Source organism: Watersipora subatra, chromosome 7, assembly GCF_963576615.1.
Source record: "Watersipora subatra chromosome 7, tzWatSuba1.1, whole genome shotgun sequence".
NCBI lineage: Eukaryota > Metazoa > Bryozoa > Gymnolaemata > Cheilostomatida > Watersiporidae > Watersipora > Watersipora subatra.
In genome coordinates, this window is record NC_088714.1 from 35,018,223 (window position 1) to 35,038,078 (window position 19,856).

A 19,856-nucleotide genomic window follows, 5' to 3' on the forward strand; every position below is an offset into this window, starting at 1 on the left:
GCGAGTTAGGTGAATCCATTTACAACTATTCTTTTTATCTCAGCGCTTCATTCACACTTACTTCACCGATTGAACGTTGTAAGGTAAAAATACTTTGCATTTTAAAGCTTTCTCCATACCACTCAAAGCCAAGTAAGTTTCTCAAAAAGGACAACTTGGTGTTTTTACATTTGAATTTCTTAAAGTTATACCTTACCTTTTATACCCTTATACCTTAGAAGTCGAGCTCTCTTCCGGATATATGGAAGCTTGCCAAGGTGAAACCAATTTTTAAAAAGGGCGATAGAAAGCAACCAAACAATTACAGGCCTGTCTCATTGACTTGTATTACTTGCAAGTTACTGGAACACATAATAGCTTTCAGCATTCATCAATTTTTTGATAAAAACAAAATATTGTGTGACTTTCAGCATGGCTTCCGTAAAGACAGATCATGTGAGACACAACTGATCCATACTTTCAATGATTTAGCTTTAAATAAAGAGAAACATCATATCACAGATGTTTTGATACTGGACTTTTCAAAGGCCTTTGATTCAGTAAATCATCGAAAATTGCTATTTAAGTTAGAAAGCCTTGGCGTTCGCCCTATATTTATATCATGGATTAGAAATTTTTTAATTAGTAGGAAGCAATTTGTTTCAGTGAAGGGTGTTGAATCAAATTTTTGCGATGTTCTCTCTGGGATCCCTCAGGGATTGGTTTTGGGTCCGCTTCTGTTTCTTGTTTATGTGAACGACTTGTCAGGTAAAATAACATCGGAATGTCGTCTGTTTGCAGATGATGCCCTTGTGTAAAATTTAAGAAGTGAGAGTGCAGTTTTAAACGAAGAATTAATGACTCTCGAGGAATGGTCCTGCATTTAGCAACTTTCTTTTGATCCTTCAAAGTGTTCAGTTCTTTCCATCGGTGAACTGAAATCTCAGCAAGACTACTATTTACATAATGTAAAGTTAACGAATGTTGACTCTAATCCATATTTAGGAGTTGAGCTGAGTAGTAAATTAAAATGGGAAAACACATAGATAAAATTCCATCAAAAGCTAACAGACTAGTAGGAATGTTACATAGAGTTCTTAAAACAGCTGACACTAAGACAAGATTAGTGGCATACAAGACTCTGATACGATCAGGCCTTGAATATGCTTGCCAGGTGTGGGACCCACATTTAAAAAAAGATATCAAGAAGATCGAGAAAATCCAAAATAAATGTCTGAAATTTGTTTACCGCATAAGATCACCAGTAAGCTTTTCACAATTAAGGGAAAGCACTAACATAAATTCATTACAAGAACGTAGAAAAGATGCCCAAATAAAACTATATTGCAAAGTGTTGAGTTCTGGTGTTATTCAAAACACTTTTACTCTTCCCAATAACCCACACGATTCAAGACAAAATAGGGAATTGTACATGCCATCTATAAAATCAGGGCAGTATTTTCACTCCTTTTGGCCAAAAACAACTAGGGATCTTCGAGGGGATGTTGAGTGTGCAGATGTTTAGTTTCTTTGATTTAACCGGAGAGATTCTTACATGTATATATCAATAAATATATAATAAAGAATAAAAATAAATAAATAAAAGTAAAAAATAAACAAAAAAGGTTCTTGAAACTGAGTTTTCACGTCTTTTTGCCTTTAGAGGCTCTCAGTGAGAACAATCTGATCTGACCTGTCGTTTTACTTGCCATTTCCTTAGCTGTGTCAAACTAAATACGTAGATAAATGCAACTCATTAATCAAGTGAATTTAGATATTAGTGACATACCTGCCAACTCTCACGCATTGGGCGTGAGACTCACGCAATCACCCCAAAGAAAAAATGAAAATGCGTGAGATTTTTGCCCCAATTTTCACAAATTTATATATACTATCATTGATGTACATCAATTCCCCCAAAACCAAATCTCAAGCATTGCCCCACTCTTGGGTTGGCAGGCCTGATAAGTGAATACGAAATTATGATTCGTAAAGTAATCAGCTAAGGAGTAGATAATTATTTAACTTGAAGGCAAAATGTTAGTACTGAACATTTTTTATTTCCCAGTGTTAAAATATAGCGAGTTGTGTCGTTTTATTATAATCTGTCACGTTATTTTTCGTGGGATGCAGACGAGGTTAAAAACAATAATATTAATAATTAAAGAAAAAGCTCAATTGTTACTAAGGATTTTATTTGGGCGTTATTTTTTACTCCAGTCTTATTAGAAATTTTAGGAATGATATTGAGTTAGTGAAGCTCCATAAAGTTTTCTCGCAGTGGATAGTACTACAATGAAATGGCAACTCTTCGATGGCAAATTTGCACGATCCTTTTTTCTTAGGGAAAATCAAATGATCTGACGAATTGGAAAATTTACTCTGTATGATTTATAATACAAAATTGTTTTAGTTATTAATTTTTGGAATTTTTAGGGACTACAAAGTCACCACTTTTGAACGTGAGACTGTTGAATGTTCATAAGCCAGTGAGGGCGTAATTCGATAAGCATAACGCGGGGAGAATTTTCAGACTTTTTGCAGACTCCATTACTATTGTTTGGGTATTTTAAACAACTACACATTCTAAAGCATTGGAGATCTGTTTAAGGTATCCAATAGATGTATCATAATAGATGTATCATAATCCTAAAAGTATATTGAAAATTAAAGATATGACAGTATGAAATAATTACACTAACCCATCAATGGAAAGAAATGGAAGATGGGAACAGAGTTTTTTATTTTACTTGATTTTAATCAATTTACTCAAAGTAGCGTATATGTAGATTGGATTAAATGTCCATATTGATTTGAACAGCTGACCATTGTCTACTTCTCATTCATACTGTAAGAATTATCTGCTAATAGTGTGTAGACTCCTTTAATGTTTGCTAATTCGTATTTTCATAGCTTTTTATGTAGTGCAGCAAGATTTTCCGCTGAATTTTTGTATGCGCATCTGAATGCCATTTTGTGGAATAAACAGTCACATTTACAAGAACTTTGACCGCAACTGTTATACCCTACAGGATGAAATTTTTTGACGGATTTAATAATTCGCGATTTCGTGAACTGACGATTCCGCGAATTATTAAATTCGCTTGAATAATTAGTTCTATTGTTAAACACAAGGGAGAATAACTACTGCCTCAAATTAAAAACTAGTCGCTAGGCAGAAGTAGTAAACGTAGCCGAGTTCCAAATTTTTTTAAATTGTCGCCGGGGCTTTGAGTTAACCCCATTACCAATGCATCACACCTCTTTACAAAATCGCCTATTCAAGGTTGTCACAAGTTATTCGGCACGGCATCATCATCGAAAAAATCTCCTGCAGTTCTTTACGTTGAAAAAAACTCATAACTTACCACAAGTTGTTGGTTCACCAAAGGCCTCCGAATCGATGAGCATTCATGAAAACCTCTGGATGAAGCCAAAAATTTCTATTTTAGCATGAATTATGCTTAGCTCATGAATTAGCTTATGTATAAATATATAGGCTAATAATTAATTACAAAATTGAATGTACAAATACAATATTTCAAATACAAATAAAATTTTACAAACAATGAATAGAGTAAATGAAAACAGTTTGGCCCATGTTGCGGTTGCTTGGCAATAAAATTAAACTGATACACTTGATAAGTAAATACTAGCATGTAATGGTGCTCTCTGCCTAGTTATTTTGGTAATAGCAGCGCTATATCGCTGTCACTGTCTTGGGTAGATGTTAAAGGCGATTCTCTCGCTACTACATGGCTGGTAGGGGAGTTATCATGAGAACTCTTTTCATGGCTTACTATTGCAACGTTCTGCCGGTTGACCAAAAATTTGTGATTGTAAAGGCGTTCTTGTTCCTTTTTTAAAACGGATATATTCTCCTCGTTAGCAGCTGCGATCACTTCTACCTCAATTTCAAGACCTCCCTGAATGATTGGTGATCTTCTAGAAATGACATCCACCACCCTTGCAGTCTGTGCCTCCGTGTATGATGAAAAAAGCTGCTTACTTTACTTATTTCACGTGATAGATTACCAACCGTTGCGCAGTCTGCGTTTATTAGCTTTACTGAAAATGGGTTGTGCAGATTATTGGGCTCCTTTCTCACACTAAAACGAATAACGAAGCGATAGGGATGGAAAAAATAAATATTGTGTTTTACCAAAGAACCAAAGTAAAATTCAATTACTAATTTAGTAAATGGTTTTGAAAAAAACTCACTTTTTACCACAAGTTGTTGGTTCATCAAAGGCCTCCAAAGCGATAAATATTCGTGAAAACCTCTGGATGCAGCAAGAAATTTATAGCCTAGCATGATCGGCTCGTAGTTGTAAGCTAAATAGAAACCGAAACATGCGGTGTACGCATGCGAAGGGTTAACTCTATTGCTATCTGCAATAGAGTTAACTCTTGATAGAGAGTGATTGTGTTCCTTTGTGAATATGCATGAACAAGGCGATTTGCGCGAAACATAACTCCGCGAATATTTTCATCCTGTAGGCCTGTAGGGTATATAATGTAATGTATATACATGTACATGTAGCCTATACAAAAGGAACAGGCAAAATCTGAATGAAGTTGATCACCTGCTAAGCCTACTTGAGGGTGAAGTGGTACAATTTTTTTTCATCAGCGTTAGTAATTTTATATTAGGGCTCTAATTAATTTATCTAACTAGGTTATTAGGTTCACCGCATCTTGCCTTCAATCTTAGTGAGCTTTCAGTAAATTAGAATGAGCTTTTAACTATAGTAGACAATTTATGATTTTTAGAAACCTCCAGCTACCTTACCCAACCCAACAAACTGAAATATATTAATCCCAGTTTTATGGTAGTAACAAAATTATTGTTTAAATTTTGAACTGCAAAGAAAGATTTGCAATGACAAAGTGTATTGCAGAAAACCGGGATAAGCAATGCGATACAAGATGCAAACGAGCTGGGTGATCTTTGAAATAAGCAGCAACATAAAATAGTTTTACCTATATGTTTTGACAGATTGAAACAACTGTCACAATTGAGTAGGAAGTTAAGGCTTAGCCATCACTCCATCTCCCAACCATTCCTTGTGTGTTACAGGTGATTATACCAGCTGAGATGACAACATTAAGGCCTCTACGGTGCGATGATTTCTTCAAATTTAATAAACCGTAAGTCTGCTTTGATTTGTTTGTATTTATCTTTTATCTATAAATCTCAAAATTTGTGTGTCTGTCTGTGTGTCCTTCGGTGTGTAAGCTATTAAAATAGCTTACACACCGAAGCTTAATATAGCTTAATATAGCTTAATATATAGCTATTAAAATCTTGAAATTAAAATCTCGCATCCTGCTGCATTTAAACTCATGAAGATTGCAACCGCAGGTTTGTAATCCGATTGTCTATCCACCAGTCTACGAAGGTTCTTACAATTCATAGCTATTACTATATAATGTATAAATCCTTTTCCCGATTTCACGCGCTAATTTACATATTAATTGAAACTCTATCAACTCGATGCAACAATGCTTTTTCGTGTTTTCATGAACTTCTATTTCCGGTTTTTTTGTAAGGTTCGCTTGCTCAATCGCGGTAATGGCTATAATTTAATAATACAATTTTCACGCGGAAAATTGTATTTTCTTGAGTAGGAATAGCCTCTACATTCTCTCTCCGTTCGGTCAGACAAAGACAGTCTGATATCTCATTTTTACATTTGTACCAATATCTAGAGGTACCAGTATCGTTGTATCCAAAGTTTTGATGGATAGCTTCTGCTGGAACAGTAACCTTTTTTATACACACACTTCTATGCAAGAATTGTTATTATTAATTCAACATATTCAGGATGTTTATTTTGTTTTCTTATTTCGTATTAATTGTATCATTACCAAATCATCTTTTATTGTAATCGTAGCAAAACAGACTTGCTTTAGCTATTACTTGCTAATTATCTCACGTTTAAACTTTGCTTTTAACTCTTAAATTTTACATTTAAAGTTTGAAAACCTTTACAGTTGTTATATTTTTTCTCTTAATCTATTTAAACTGCACAAAACACTTTTCTCATGATATGCAGTTTGAAAGTTAGAATGGTAACTGTTGTTATATGTTAAATAAAAAGAAATTTTCTGATCAAAGATTTTTATTACCCAGGCAAGGCCAAGCTTCCATATAGTTTGTACTAAATAAATGAAAAACTATTTGCTGTATTTCTCCATTGTCTCTCATTTGTCTTGCTTAGTTGGCTTTACAACTGTATGTTTTGGTTGAAGAATAACATTTTTGTTTTAGTTTATGACGTTATTGATTGATGACTTCCTAATTTATATAATATAGTCTGTAATTTCTTTTTTAGAAATCTTGATCCTCTGACAGAAACTGTATCCTTATTTACAAAAGGAATTGAATATCAGGTTCACTATAATTTGCTCGAGTTTGTCAAGGTCGTTATTGGTTATTGTAAATGTCAAACATGTCCTGAATAAGACCTTGACCTTGAAGCAGTATAGCATACCATTCTACCTACACTATGTCGCTAGATGGCCAGAGTATCTGCAAGTTGCGGAGTCTCCTACAGGAGATATAATGGGATACGGTTAGTTCAATATTTGCCTTAGTGCTTCAACTTGCTTTCTAGTTAGGCATTCTTGTTTGGTCTCTAAAACTGGAGTTGGTGGTTATTGGTTATAGGTGAAGATCTGTTAGCTTCATAAACAGTGTCTTATTTTTAAGCATCAGATATTTTTAATTGATAGTTTTGGCTGACAAAAAAATTAATCAATCTTGTTTTGGTTTTATCTATTATGTTGAGAATGAGCTAACTGGAATCATGAAAATATTTTGAATATGGTAGAAAGGCTTGGCTTGCCTATCACCATTTAATTGGCTGATCAATATTTGAATCTTGCCATTTCTGCAGATTGTATTTTGCAGGCCAGTATCAACTGGTCTGTACTGACAGGGGGTTAGTATCAAATAAAAAGTAAATGAACTTTTCTATCACAAGATGAAATCATTTTGGTGTAATTCAGAAATTCATCATCAAGCCAACACCAGGCTGTCCAAAAATGTTTTAAAATATTAGCTAGACAGCATATAAATCATTACTATGCATTAATATTGTCGGTTGATAACCAGTTGAAAACAAAAATATATTGTTTATGAGCTCCACCGAGTTGAGTGACAAAGGTTTTTGTTAAATTTCTTAAGAATAACAAAGGTAAGAAAGCCGGAGCAGCCTCTTGGTCTCCAGTGCCTGACTTGTGAACAACAGTTTAGGGTTGAATTCCCAGACAAACCATTAGTGGTGTTAAGAATGCATGAAACTTTATATTACTTCTACCACCAAACAAAATGTTGCTGCCTTGAAGATGAATCTGGAAACTGCATGGCTACCCTGTGCATTTCCGGTTTTTCGTTTACAAGCCGAAAAATAGTCCCTTGAGCTCATATCTGCTGTACAGTATTATTATTTGCTTTGAAATTTCGGTAAATTATTATTTAAAATGGCCGTATTATCGAATTATCTTTTAAGTTGTTGCTTCAGTGGACTTTGAAATCGAATATTGTACTAGCTTTTCAACATTGCATGCTCAGGGAAGTCAAAATATTTATGTAACGTATCACCATCAAGTACCTTCCCATACAGTAACATGTATGTGCTCAGCAGTTACTTTCTCATACAGTAACATGTATGTGCTCAGCAGTTACTTTCTCATACAGTAACATGTATGTGCTCAGCAGTTACTTTCTCATACAGTAACATGTATGTGCTCAGCAGTTACTTCTCATACAGTAACATGTATGTGCTCAGCAGTTACTTTCTCATACAGTAACATGTATGTGCTCAGCAGTTACCTTCTCATACAGTAACATGTATGTGCTCAGCAGTTACTTTCTCATACAGTAACATGTATGTGCTCAGCAGTTACTTCTCATACAGTAACATGTATGTGCTCAGCAGTTACCTTCTCATACAGTAACATGTATGTGCTCAGCAGTTACTTTCTCATACAGTAACATGTATGTGCTCAGCAGTTACCTTCTCATACAGTAACATGTATGTGCTCAGCAGTTACCTTCTCATACAGTAACATGTATGTGCTCAGCAGGTACTTTCTCATTCAGTAACATGTATATGATCAGCAGGTACTTTCTCATACAGTAATGTGAATTTGATCAGAAGGTGCCTTCTCATACAATAATGTGAATTTGATTAGAAGGTGCCTTCTCATACAGTAATAGGCAAGTGCGAAGGACAACAGGAGAATTTTCATGGCCATGTTACATGTATCACTGTCACACCAGAATATCGAAGGTTAGGTTTGGCTGGCAAGCTGATGAGAGTTCTAGAGGACATATCTGTCAGGTAGGTGACTGCAATAAAGTAAGGCGCTACCTCACTTTGCTTACAAAGATATTAGTGTATGGTTAGCTCGCTGCCAAGCAGTCTTTCATGCATTTTCACTTAGACCTGTAAATGATGTTTGGTACGCTAATGTCTTCCTCAATTGATGTCTGTGTTTTTGACAGACAATTATAACTTGTACGTTGCTGATATCTAAGGCATTAGAGGGAGGCAAATAAGTAACGCGCAGAAAAGCCAGTTAAAGGCAATCAAAAGCTAAGTGTTTGTTCTTTTACCTTTGCGAGATAAAGTGACTTCCAAGTAGGCGATGGGCCAAGGCAGTTTGTCTTTCATTTCTGTTGGCACCACTCTTCAGTGGCAATTTCTTGCAGTTCCTAAATAGATTAAATAGTATAGAATTTATATCCAATGAGTTGCTAAGCTTACCATTCCCGCTAGTAGAAGAATTTTCACATTTTGTTTGATAGATATTAAGGAGTTGTCTCCTTTTTTACCAAAATGTTTTTGGCTTTTAGTAAATCAGTTTGTCCATTTACTACATCAGGGCAAAGCATCGCCAGCCTATCTTTATTTTGTTGTCTTGCATGCAAGGTGTGAGCTTTGACATGGCTTGTGTAGCCCACATAAATGGTTCTCAAGAAAGTACTTTGATAGCATTGACTAAACGCACAAGTCAAACATTTAGCCGCTGTCTAGAAAGCTTACTAATACTTTTTTAAAGAGCCTGAAAGGTCTGTTTCCAACAGTGTATCCCTTCAACTTATCTGCAAGGTTCTCAGATTCGTCAAGCTTTCTATCAGAGACTGATTAACAAAAGCAAGATAAACCTTGCTAGGAAAAACACAGTGAGGTGAGTGAGTATTTTTTAGACTTGAGATACTTTACCACTTAGACATTCAAGGTGAGATAATGTGACTTGTAATTATTCTATAAAGTAATTATTTTGTAATTAGTTAATTATTATTAAAATGAAATGAATGCTGACATGGTAATCTGTACAAAACAGTGGTTGTGGCTACTGACCAAGGTGCTTGCGTTCTGTTTGAAGAAGAACTAAATTTCAATCTAGCCAGGCATTAACCATTAGTCTTGCCCTTTTTATCAAATGGACAAATCATGTATGTATTCACTATGGTTTATTGGTCTTAGCTGATTAAACGATTTGCCCACTCATTAATGTTGTTCTGACTTTCATTTAGCCACATGAAGAGATTCAGAAACCTGCCACTTATGATATACCTTGTCAAGAGGAAGATGAGTCACCAAAGAAAATCACAAGATCTAATTCTGCTCTCGACTTCTCCGCACCAAGATCTACACTTGAACGTATATGCGTGATTTGTGAAAAGAAAGTGTAGTACTACTCACACAAATCAACTACAGTCATACCTCGAATGACGAGCTTAATGCGTTCTGGGACTGCGCTCGTATGTCAATTTACTCGCACGTTGGTGCAATTTATTTATATATAAAACAGTTAAATATATATTGATTGGTTTCCATACTGTGAAGAATACAAACAAAAACACTTAAATTAAGATACTGTAACAGAAAAAAACATGTTAGTAATTGTCCTAACTAACCACATGCTTTCAAAAAACAACAAATAAATAACAATGCAAAGAAATATGATGAATTAAAATGTAAGATTAATTACATACAATAGCACTTAACGCTACCATTTGCCAAAGAGGGAGAGAGAACTTATCCTTCATTACAACATTTGACTTTAATAAATTTGGATTCTGATGCGCAAACTTAAAAGCAAACGTTTATTTTAAACTTAGCGTTATTAAAATTTCTTTGGCATTCATAGTTGTAAATTTCTTCTCGCCGCTTAGCTAATTTTTCCTTGGTTTTGCTCTCACGATCAGCCGGTCGTTTTAAGCGAAACCTATATAAGGACGTTTGCCTTTGTCACCCTTTCAACATGTTGCGAAAAAGACGAACACAGTGTTGTCACAAAGGGCTAATGCATGACCACTGGCCAACTACTCCGAATGTCTATTTTTTATAAATTCTGAAAACTCTTGCCATTTTTCTAACATATGTTTATTTGCTTGGTAGAAATGCGGTCCTCTATTACATTATCATGTTTTTCTATAATTTCACACTTAATAGGGCCCATCAATTGTTATCATTCGCTATTTCTTTTCATTGTACCGGTTGGCTTTTGGTCTACGCGCACTTCTGCTTTGATAAACGCGCACAAAAAGCATGTTGCAAAAGTATAACCTAAGCAGTTGAAAAATACAGAGTGACGCTGTTCTCATAAGACACTTCTGACATACTTGGCCACTCGCGTGCCCGTATCTCAAAAGTGGCTCGTTTGTTAGTGCTAAAACCTGCTTGAAAGCTGGCTCATATTTCAAGTTTCTCGTATGTTGGGACACTGGTAAGTCGAAGTATAACTGTACTCGCAAAACTGTCCTTTATGTAGCTAAAACTGAAACTATTGACATGTACCTCAATCCTGTAAGTTCACTCAAGACATGATTTTGCTTTGACTATAATAAGTAATTTATAACCGGTGTAGTGTTTTGCAGTCCAGTTTGTGCTAATATGGTGTTAATGTTTGGCATCACAACACCCTGAAAGCAGCTATGACACTGCAGTGTATTTAAACCCTTGTAAACATGTTCAAGTATAGTTGTGTGTAAACATCTCGGTAGTTTTGCGAGTGGTGCATCTGCCTACATATGCAGGTGGGTTGAAGAATGCTCTTACCATCAAACAAGAAAAACATATTCATGCTCGTTGATCAAGATGCGGTTGCTTTAGAGATGGCCGAGTTTTACTATGACGAGTGTATCTGCATCATGCTAAATACACCACTGCATAAGTGATGAAAATATTGATTAATCTTGCCTCGACGGAATCAATTATTAAGATTGTTCAACACTTGCCGGTGGTAATTTGGAACTTTTTATGTAAATGGACAAGCAATAGCTGTGCCTCTAGCTGTAGTATTTGGATATTTCAGCCCAGGTCACCTGAGGGCAACTAAGTCAGAAACCTTTTCAGAGGGCCAGTTCATATCTATGGCACACATGATCAAACCATCATAAATGCAGTGACACCAAGCTACATGTATTTAGGATGTGCGGCCACCATTGTAGATGCCACGGCGTTTATCCAAGCTCTGCCAGTGCCATTCGTTCAATGTGCAGACAGCTTGCTGATACCATTCTTGATGATGTGCTTATTGCTCATGCTAAAAGGTACAAGGTTGCTCATGTGGATCTGGTGATCGATAACTATTATCAGAAGAGGGTCAAGGGGTGGGAGTGAAGCAAAAGGAGATATGACTCTACAAAGCAATTTGACTGAAAAACCTTTCTAAAGTCTTGAAGCCACAAGGAAGTGATGTTGGCATTCATTGTTTCACACTGGAAGAATACAGTTAGGCATGAAACCCTGATACTCTACATTACAACAACAAGATTATGCTACCAGCTTAGTAATAACCCTCATGCTCAACCCACCACTACAGAGGTGCCTGCTCTGGCTTGTGATCACGAGGAGGCAGACATGAATCTTGTATGTCATGTTGCTGATGACTATTCACAGTTTCATAGAGTCTTTTGACACAGATGTTGCTATCATGGCACTTGTCCATGGTAAGAATATTAATTGCCGAATCTGTTTTTCTTATTGGAAAAAGGGACAAGAAGTAGCTATTAGATGTCAGTGCAATGGCTACTAATTTCGGAGATAATCTCCCAACTTGAGAGCCTCATATGTTTGCACGCTTTCTCCAGCTGTGATGCAATTTTATCATTTGCGGGCAAATGGAAAGAAGTCATAAGAAACTCGTCAACGGGGATGTCGAAAGTCAGCATGCAATAAAAAGACACGGAGAATCATTTATGTTTTGGTGCAACTTTATTCTCTCTGTGACACATCCATGCAGACTCTATGGCCAGGAAGATAGCAACCAGGTAAATGGCATAGACATCAACTAGCTAAGATACAGGCTATTTGTGTCCAACTATAGGTACAGGCTATTCGTTGACTAGTTATTTGGTGCAAGTCAGTCCCTCCTTCTTGCCATCAATCTCTGAAAGAACATGTGCACGTGCCAATTATGTAGCGGCTATATGAAAAGAGGCAAAAACACAACTTTCCAAACTGTCATTTCTTTCTTTGTGTGGTTGGGTACTGCACAAGGAATACGATGAGTATGCAGTAAAGTGTCATACCAGCATTATTGTGCTACCTGATATTCTGCAAGCAGTTCTATGTGGGTGTTTAAAATCCAGCTGCTGAGGGAACAGATGTGCCGGTATCAAGGCAAAGCTGCCTTACACAGAGCCTAGCGCATGCCTGCACTACAACAAAACTGAAGCAGCAATAGCAGTGGATGCCGATGACGAGGACGATGATTAAGAACTCAACCTATTGAACAAATAGTTAGGATGTCCAATATTTTGAAGTAACACCCCTAGTTTTGTGAGACTGTTGATACTAGCATTAGTACTAATAATCACCATGTTTACAGTGTTTGCAGCTTTCTTAATATTTTCTATGATTCATCATTAAAATACTATAGAACGTCATTATGGTGTTTTGATTTTATTTGTAAAATGAAGTTATTAAGCCATATGTATATAGTTTACATGTACGTGTAACAATCATAAGATATGGAATGTTAGAAAATAAATAAAAGATAAATTTCGACTTCACCACTGACATCCTAAATCACTGCAAAATAATTATAAAAAGCTACAAATCTGCTGCATCTATGAATGAAATCTTTTCGACAGGAGAGATAAATCGTAAAACATGAGTTTTATCGCATTCGTCCCAAAAGTGGGAACAGCAGCTGTGGCAACTTCAGTTTTAACTTTTCTATACCCAAATTAGTCTAAATCACTGCAGGTATTGCCATTGAAAGGGGTGCCAACAGAACTTCAATTCTAGAGCTTTTCTGTCTGCTCAGCCCACAGCCTAAAGATTTATAACTTGTGACTCAAAATCTTTATAGCTCGTGACTCACAAGGTTTATAGCTAGTGACTCACAAAGGTTATAGCTAGTAACTCACAAGGTTTATAGCTTGTGACTCACAAGGTTTATAGCTAGTGACTCACAAAGGTTATAGCTAGTAACTCACAAGGTTTATAGCTAGTAACTCACAAGGTTTATAGCTAGTGGCTCACAAAGTGTATGGCTAGCTATTCTGAACAGCTGCTTACAAGGCTACAAGTTTTTGCTAAAAGAAAGTTTACTGTTTCATTTTATAGGAAAGATTGTTACTTTGTTGACCTTTTTGTGAGGAAATCGAATGAAGTGGCTATAGATATGTACAAACAGTTTGATTATGTCGTCTATCGAAGGGTCCTTGGCTACTACTCGGGTGAAGTAGATGAAGATGCTTATGGTGAGTCTCCACACTATTTTGGTAGCAGTTTGAAGGCACAGAATAATAGATATTATTAGTGTTTATTCCTTGTGCACACTGCAGGCTATAAATGCTTTGCCAGAATGGATTGGCTACAAATACATTGGGTTAAAGTTACCTCGTTGCCCGCCAAGTTACCTCGGCAACCGTTAAAGTTGCCCGCCAAGCTTTTGGGTTTTGTATGTATACCAAACAATATAGCAAATAAGGCCTACATGCAATTTGTCCTAATAATTGAAAAACGTACCTGATGCTTTGACCAGGATGTAGAAGGAAAATTTTTGTCATAATTGGTCTAATATAAACAAATATACATTACATAACTTATCAACTCTTTTGCTGGGGAAGCAACATAGATGTCTTTTAATTAGTTCTGTAGGCAAACGACATTTATGTAATTTTTGGTAGAAGTTGATAAAGTCGTCGCTTAGTAATGCAGGAAAAATACATCAATGTTATGAAGTCTTAAATATTGCCGCGGGTGCATTTATTTATGACTAAGTAAATGGATGGGTTACTTAGCCTGCATTGCGTTATGCTATAAGCTAAAGCAAATCGGAAGGCGATTCCTACTACAAATGGATGGAGGATAAACAAGTCAATGCGCAACTCACGTTCAAAACCAAATTTCTTTGATCGTGCAGTGTTCCATGTTCTTATCACTGATCAATATAATTATAATTAAGACCATGGTAGTGAAGCAAACGCTGAAAACTTTGAATACAATGAGAAAAGTGATAGTGATATTAATTCGGACAATGATAAAGGAACAGTTATAACAACGTGGTGTAAGGACTGTGGAATTAGTCACTGCCGAAAAGAACGTTTCACAGCATAACATACATGAACAGTTGTTGTAATACATATGTGAATGGATGTTCACATACAAAAGAACTTCCTAATCCAAATAGATTCGAGACCCTGTATCCTATATTCATACAGAGTATATACAAGCCCTGTATCCTATATTCATACAGAGTATATTAAATTTTCAATAAATTCAATATACTCCGCACAAACGTTTCAGTCATTTTGGATAGATTTTGAACCGGCAACTTGTTTAAGTAGGTAAGTATCAAGGTTTGAAGACAGTGTCCATTCTGGCTCCCGATAAGAGCTAACTTATAACTTTAACTTGTATACCCTGATTATCATCTGGTTGTGTATTGGTTGGGGTTTTTCTTACAGATTATCATTCTAAAGACACACATTTAGGTTAGTTTTTGACATTTACAATTATGCATACATCAGGGAACAAGTTTTACATGTTTTTACTCAAAAGTTGTATGTTCAAAATGCCTTTCCATGATACATTTTAGTTTTGTCATGGTAAAATGTGTAGTTCACATGACACTAGCTCACACATGGTAAATATCACCCCTTTGATTGCTCCATATAGTAGCAACATCCTCAGTTTTCAGCATCCTCTGTTCTTTTTGAAATTAGTAGGCCTAATATAAAATGGCTGTTTGGCATATTTGTTTAAAACTTTCAGGTATTGTTTGAAATAGGTGTGGGTGTAGCTAAGATAAAATTTTTATTTTATTCTGTCTGATTCAAACCATAACAAACCTGTGTCAGACATCTAGTCAAGGCTTACTAGATGTAGTTGAGCGCTGTTCTGAGAGTGTAGGCTATGTACAATATATATATATGAAGATTCATAGACGTGATTCAGAATTTCGTGATTCATAGAAAGAAAGACGTGATTCATAGATTCATGAAGTTAAAAAGTTAATATAAAAAAATTACAGTCTAAGACATCCAGCTATGTGATATTTTTGTATTGTAGCAATGCTATGACTACCACACCTTTGTTGATATTAACAGTTGTACTCCTATTCTTGGACAGTCAAATTTTACTGTTACATCAAATTTTGTTTTGAAGTATTTGCATTGTACTCATTCTCAAATATCCTTGAGAGATGCTTCAGCACTTGCTTGAGATTGACCTCTAGCTGACCTTTAGTAAACCTTTACAGATATGAGGAAGGCACTTCCCATGGATAAAGAGAAAAATTCTATAGTACCATTGAAACACCCAGTTCCTCCTGATGAAGTTGACTAGCCTTATACTGAAATCTACACCCTCATCTCTTATCAACACTCCTCTAGTTTCAACTCGCTACAGAATATTTTAGAATTTGCATTTTGACTCCAATGTTGATAACTATCAATTGAGGCTGCCTAAGACAATAAGACAATTGTTAAAGCCTAAGACAAACGTGTTGTTGTTAGAATAGGTTGCCATAGTGATTGTTATCTCTAATAAACTTGCCGATCAATCGTATAAGAGGACCACACTTCAACTTGCACATGGGTTTCATTGGTGAATTTATGAGCTGCTAAGAAGCAAATACAGACTCACCCGGATAGAAATCTGTAATATACTGCCACAGTCGGATTCCATCTTGTTTCAGATCTATGCTAGATCAGATTCATGATATCTACAACTTAAATTCCATTTGCCGATTCCAGATCCGCATCCCTTTTCTTCAATTTCAATGTTTTTAAAAAAAATGGTGATTTTGCATGTAAGTTGCTGATGAAAGTCGAGCAGTCAATATTTACAAGTTGACAAGCTATTTAAAGCTATCTATAAATATGCTATTTATCAGATTTATTTTCATGATGAATGAGCCATCACATCGGTTCTACAAAAAAACATTTAATAGCATGTTCGGAGTTGTATACTTTCTCACTCAAGGGCTACATTAAGGTTTTCTTATTTTTTCCAAAAGCGCATCTTAACAAAAGTTGACAATTTTAGATATCTTTTGATACTTTGATGTTTCAATATGTTATTGCTGTAGAAACATTTATAGTAGCCATTTATTTTGAACTGCTTGATAAATTAATCCTTGAAAACTGGCTGGATGTACATTGAAGCGCCAACCTTCATTCACCATCAGGGATGGTCTTGGATGTGGTTTGACTGACCAGCCTTGCAAACCTGTTACCATAACCTATCTTTCCGGCAGCTATTCTGACAGCCTCGTAGAATTACAATCCTAGTGTAAGTCAACTACTGCCCGCGTTAAAGATGACAATATGCTCAAATCCACAGCCATGACAAAAGGGAGCTTCTCGGTGGCTGATGACTTCACCAAAATATGCCAAATCTACTTTGCATTGTTTGTCGAAAGATTACAAATCAGTAGCCACAATTATTCCTACATGGGTAAACTCTAGCATCTGGTTTTGAAGACTAACTTGCAAACAGAGTTTTCATAGTAATGTTGTCGTGATTACTGAAGCTCATACATATGACAAGTTTACCATTGAGTAAGTGTAGGCTCCTGAAGTTGTAGGAAGAAATGATCCTGGGTGTGGCAAGATAAGGTGACTCGTGAACACTTTGCACACGAGCGTGTTGAAATCATGATACAATTATAAAAATACATGTTTTATTCACTGACAATAATTCAAAAAGTAGGGATAAATAAAACTAGAATATTTTTAAATATGGAAAATTACAGTAATAGAGTAAAATGTGTATCAGCAAAAACAGCCAGTGAAATTTACCTGTTTTATGCTGTTAAATCTTCACTTTCCATGTACATGACTTAGCGCTGATAAGGTGAAAAACAATGGGCCAGCACTGCACATCTTTTTTTTAGTTAAACAATAATTACAAGAAAGCCTCTCGCAAGGTGTTTGAATGCCACTTGTAATGTTTAATAACCTGGCCACAAGTTACAATTATGATGTATAACATTTAATTTGGTCAACAACTTACAGAAAAATTTCTATAACCAATGAGAATAACAAAATAGATGATAGCAAAAAGCTGGAAGAGCACAAATAAATGCACAACTGTATGGAATTGGAGAGCTAGGGTAAAAACATATGTAATCTTTGTAATGTATTATTAATGGCAAGCAGTAAAATGCTCATATCTGCATACAAAATGACTGTTGTGAATATTAATAATCGTAACAAATCTTGGAGTCGTTAGTCCGGTTTCCGTACACTAATAACTGGCTTTATCAATATTACCATGGTTTTACCAGCTCCAGTGACTTCCAATGGAACATCTATGATTTCCGCTTGACCTCTTCGACAACAAGCCTTCTCAGGTTTGACCACCTGTATTATTTTATCACTAGTGTCATATATGATGACGGTTGACTCATAGGCAGCATTGTTATTATTCAGTGTGGCGTCTTGACATTGAATCTAAAATATAAATATCTCACCTATTATGATTTTTCATGGTGCTATGGAGATTTCTACAGCAGCAATCAAAGTCAGTTCCTGAAATATCATAACGGATACCATTTTATGCAAGAAAATGCATAAATTGTTTGTGGTGAAGTTCCGTTTCTATGGCAAACTCCCTTCTGAATTTTATAATTGTATACCCATCTCACCAACTGACATACACCCCAACCAATTTATATGGACTCGCTGCTGGCAGCAATCCTTACTATAGGACCCGTGTATGTCCGTGTGTTCAAAGCCACGGCTGGAGGTTGGAAACAAGATTTCATCGTATGGGATTCAAACTTGAGATATTCGGCTGGATAGACCAACATTCGAATACCTGCACTAATTCTCCCCGCACCCGTGTCTTCTGGCACTTTTGAATAATTGTGCAGATAGTTGTTCTCCAATCTGTACTGACAGAGGTCTAGTACTGACAGAGGTCTAGTACTGACAGAGGTCTAGCACTGACAGAGGTCTAGTACTGACAGAGGGCTAGTACTGACAGAGGGCTAGTATCAATCGGTCTACTGACATGCAGGTGGCTAGTATCAACCGGTCTAAACTGACAGAGGGCTAGTATCAACCGGTCTGTACTGACATGCAGGTGGCTAGTATCAACCGGTCTGTACTGACAGAGGGCTAGTACTGACAGAGGGCTAGTACCGGCAGAGGTCTAGTACCGACAGAGGTCTAGTACCAACAGAGGTCTAGTACTGACAGAGGGCTAGTACTGTCAGAGGGCTAGTATCAACCGGTTTGTACTGACATGCAGGTGGCTAGTATCAACCGGTCTAGACTGACAGAGGGCTAGTATCAACCCGTCTGTACTAACAGGGGGCTAGTATAAACCGGTCTGTACTGACAGGGGGCTAGTATTAACCGGTCTAGACTGACAGAGGGCTAGTATCAACCGGTCTGTACTAACATGCAGGTGGCTAGTATCAACCGGTTTAGACTGACAGGGGGCTAGTATCAACCGGTCTGTACTGACAGGGGGCTAGTATTAACCGGTCTAGACTGACAGAGAGCTAGTATCAACCGGTCTGTACTGACAGGGGGCTATTATAAACCGGTATGTACTAACATGCAGGTGGCTAGTATCAACCGGTCTAGACTGACAGAGGGCTAGTATCAACCCGTCTGTACTAACAGGGGGCTAGTATAAACCGGTCTGTACTGACAGGGGGCTAGTATTAACCGGTCTAGACTGACAGAGGGCTAGTATCAACCGGTCTGTACTAACATGCAGGTGGCTAGTATCAACCGGTCTAGACTGACAGAGGGCTAGTATCAACCCGTCTGTACTAACAGGGGGCTATTATAAACCGGTCTGTACTGACAGGGGGCTAGTATTAACCGGTCTAGACTGACAGAGGGCTAGTATCAACCGGTCTGTACTGACATGCAGGTGGCTAGTATCAACCGGTCTAGACTGACAGAGAGCTAGTATCAACCGGTCTGTACTGACAGAGGCCAGTATCAACTGGTCTGTACTGACAGGGGGTTAGTATCAAATAAAAAGTAAATGAACTTTTCTATCACAAGATGAAATCATTTTGGTGTAATTCGGAAATTCATCATCAAGCCAACACCAGGCTGTCCAAAAATGTTTTAAAATATTAGCTAGACAGCATATAAATCATTACTATGCATTAATATTGTCGGTTGATAATCAGTTGAAAACAAAAATATATTGTTTATGAGCTCCACCGAGTTGAGTGACAAAGGTTTTTGTTAAATTTCTTAAGAATAACAAAGGTAAGAAAGCCGGAGCAGCCTCTTGGTCTCCAGTGCCTGACTTGTGAACAACAGTTTAGGGTTGAATTCCCAGACAAACCATTAGTGGTGTTAAGAATGCATGAAACTTTATATTACTTCTACCACCAAACAAAATGTTGCTGCCTTGAAGATGAAT

General features: G+C 36.6%; 2 protein-coding genes across 3 annotated transcripts in view; one reads left to right on the forward strand and one right to left on the reverse strand.

Annotated features, from left to right (window-relative positions):
• The first annotated feature begins 25 nt into the window (after positions 1-25).
• LOC137399673 (N-alpha-acetyltransferase 20-like) lies at positions 26-16,003 on the forward strand. 2 transcript variants are annotated; one of them, XM_068085860.1, is made up of 7 exons: positions 26-83; positions 5,060-5,130; positions 6,318-6,342; positions 6,467-6,557; positions 8,201-8,330; positions 13,575-13,711; positions 15,715-16,003. In XM_068085860.1, exons 2-7 carry the CDS (start codon positions 5,078-5,080, stop codon positions 15,798-15,800), a joined length of 522 nt encoding a protein of 173 aa, XP_067941961.1. In that variant the 5' UTR covers positions 26-83; positions 5,060-5,077; the 3' UTR covers positions 15,801-16,003. The 2 variants fall into 2 exon arrangements, with proteins under 2 accessions (XP_067941961.1, XP_067941960.1); XM_068085859.1 differs by having other exon boundaries at positions 27-132.
• Positions 16,004-17,122: 1,119 nt separating this feature from the next.
• Positions 17,123-19,856, reverse strand: part of LOC137399681 (BTB/POZ domain-containing protein 17-like) — a 40,027-nt gene continuing 37,293 nt past the window's right edge. Inside the window, exon 9 of the mRNA XM_068085871.1 lies at positions 17,123-17,911. Within this exon, the coding sequence (XP_067941972.1) occupies positions 17,687-17,911 (225 nt within the window). The 3' untranslated portion in view covers positions 17,123-17,686. The remainder of the gene's footprint in view (positions 17,912-19,856) is intronic.

Bases quoted from the DNA above. Each gene is read 5' to 3' on its own strand.
- LOC137399673 (XM_068085860.1), top strand. From the start codon at position 5,078: ATGACAACATTAAGGCCTCTACGGTGCGATGATTTCTTCAAATTTAAT. The intron at 5,131-6,317 runs GTAAGTCTGCTT...TTTCTTTTTTAG, and splicing joins TTCTTCAAATTTAATAAACC to AAATCTTGATCCTCTGACAG. The intron at 13,712-15,714 runs GTGAGTCTCCAC...AAACCTTTACAG, and splicing joins AGTAGATGAAGATGCTTATG to ATATGAGGAAGGCACTTCCC.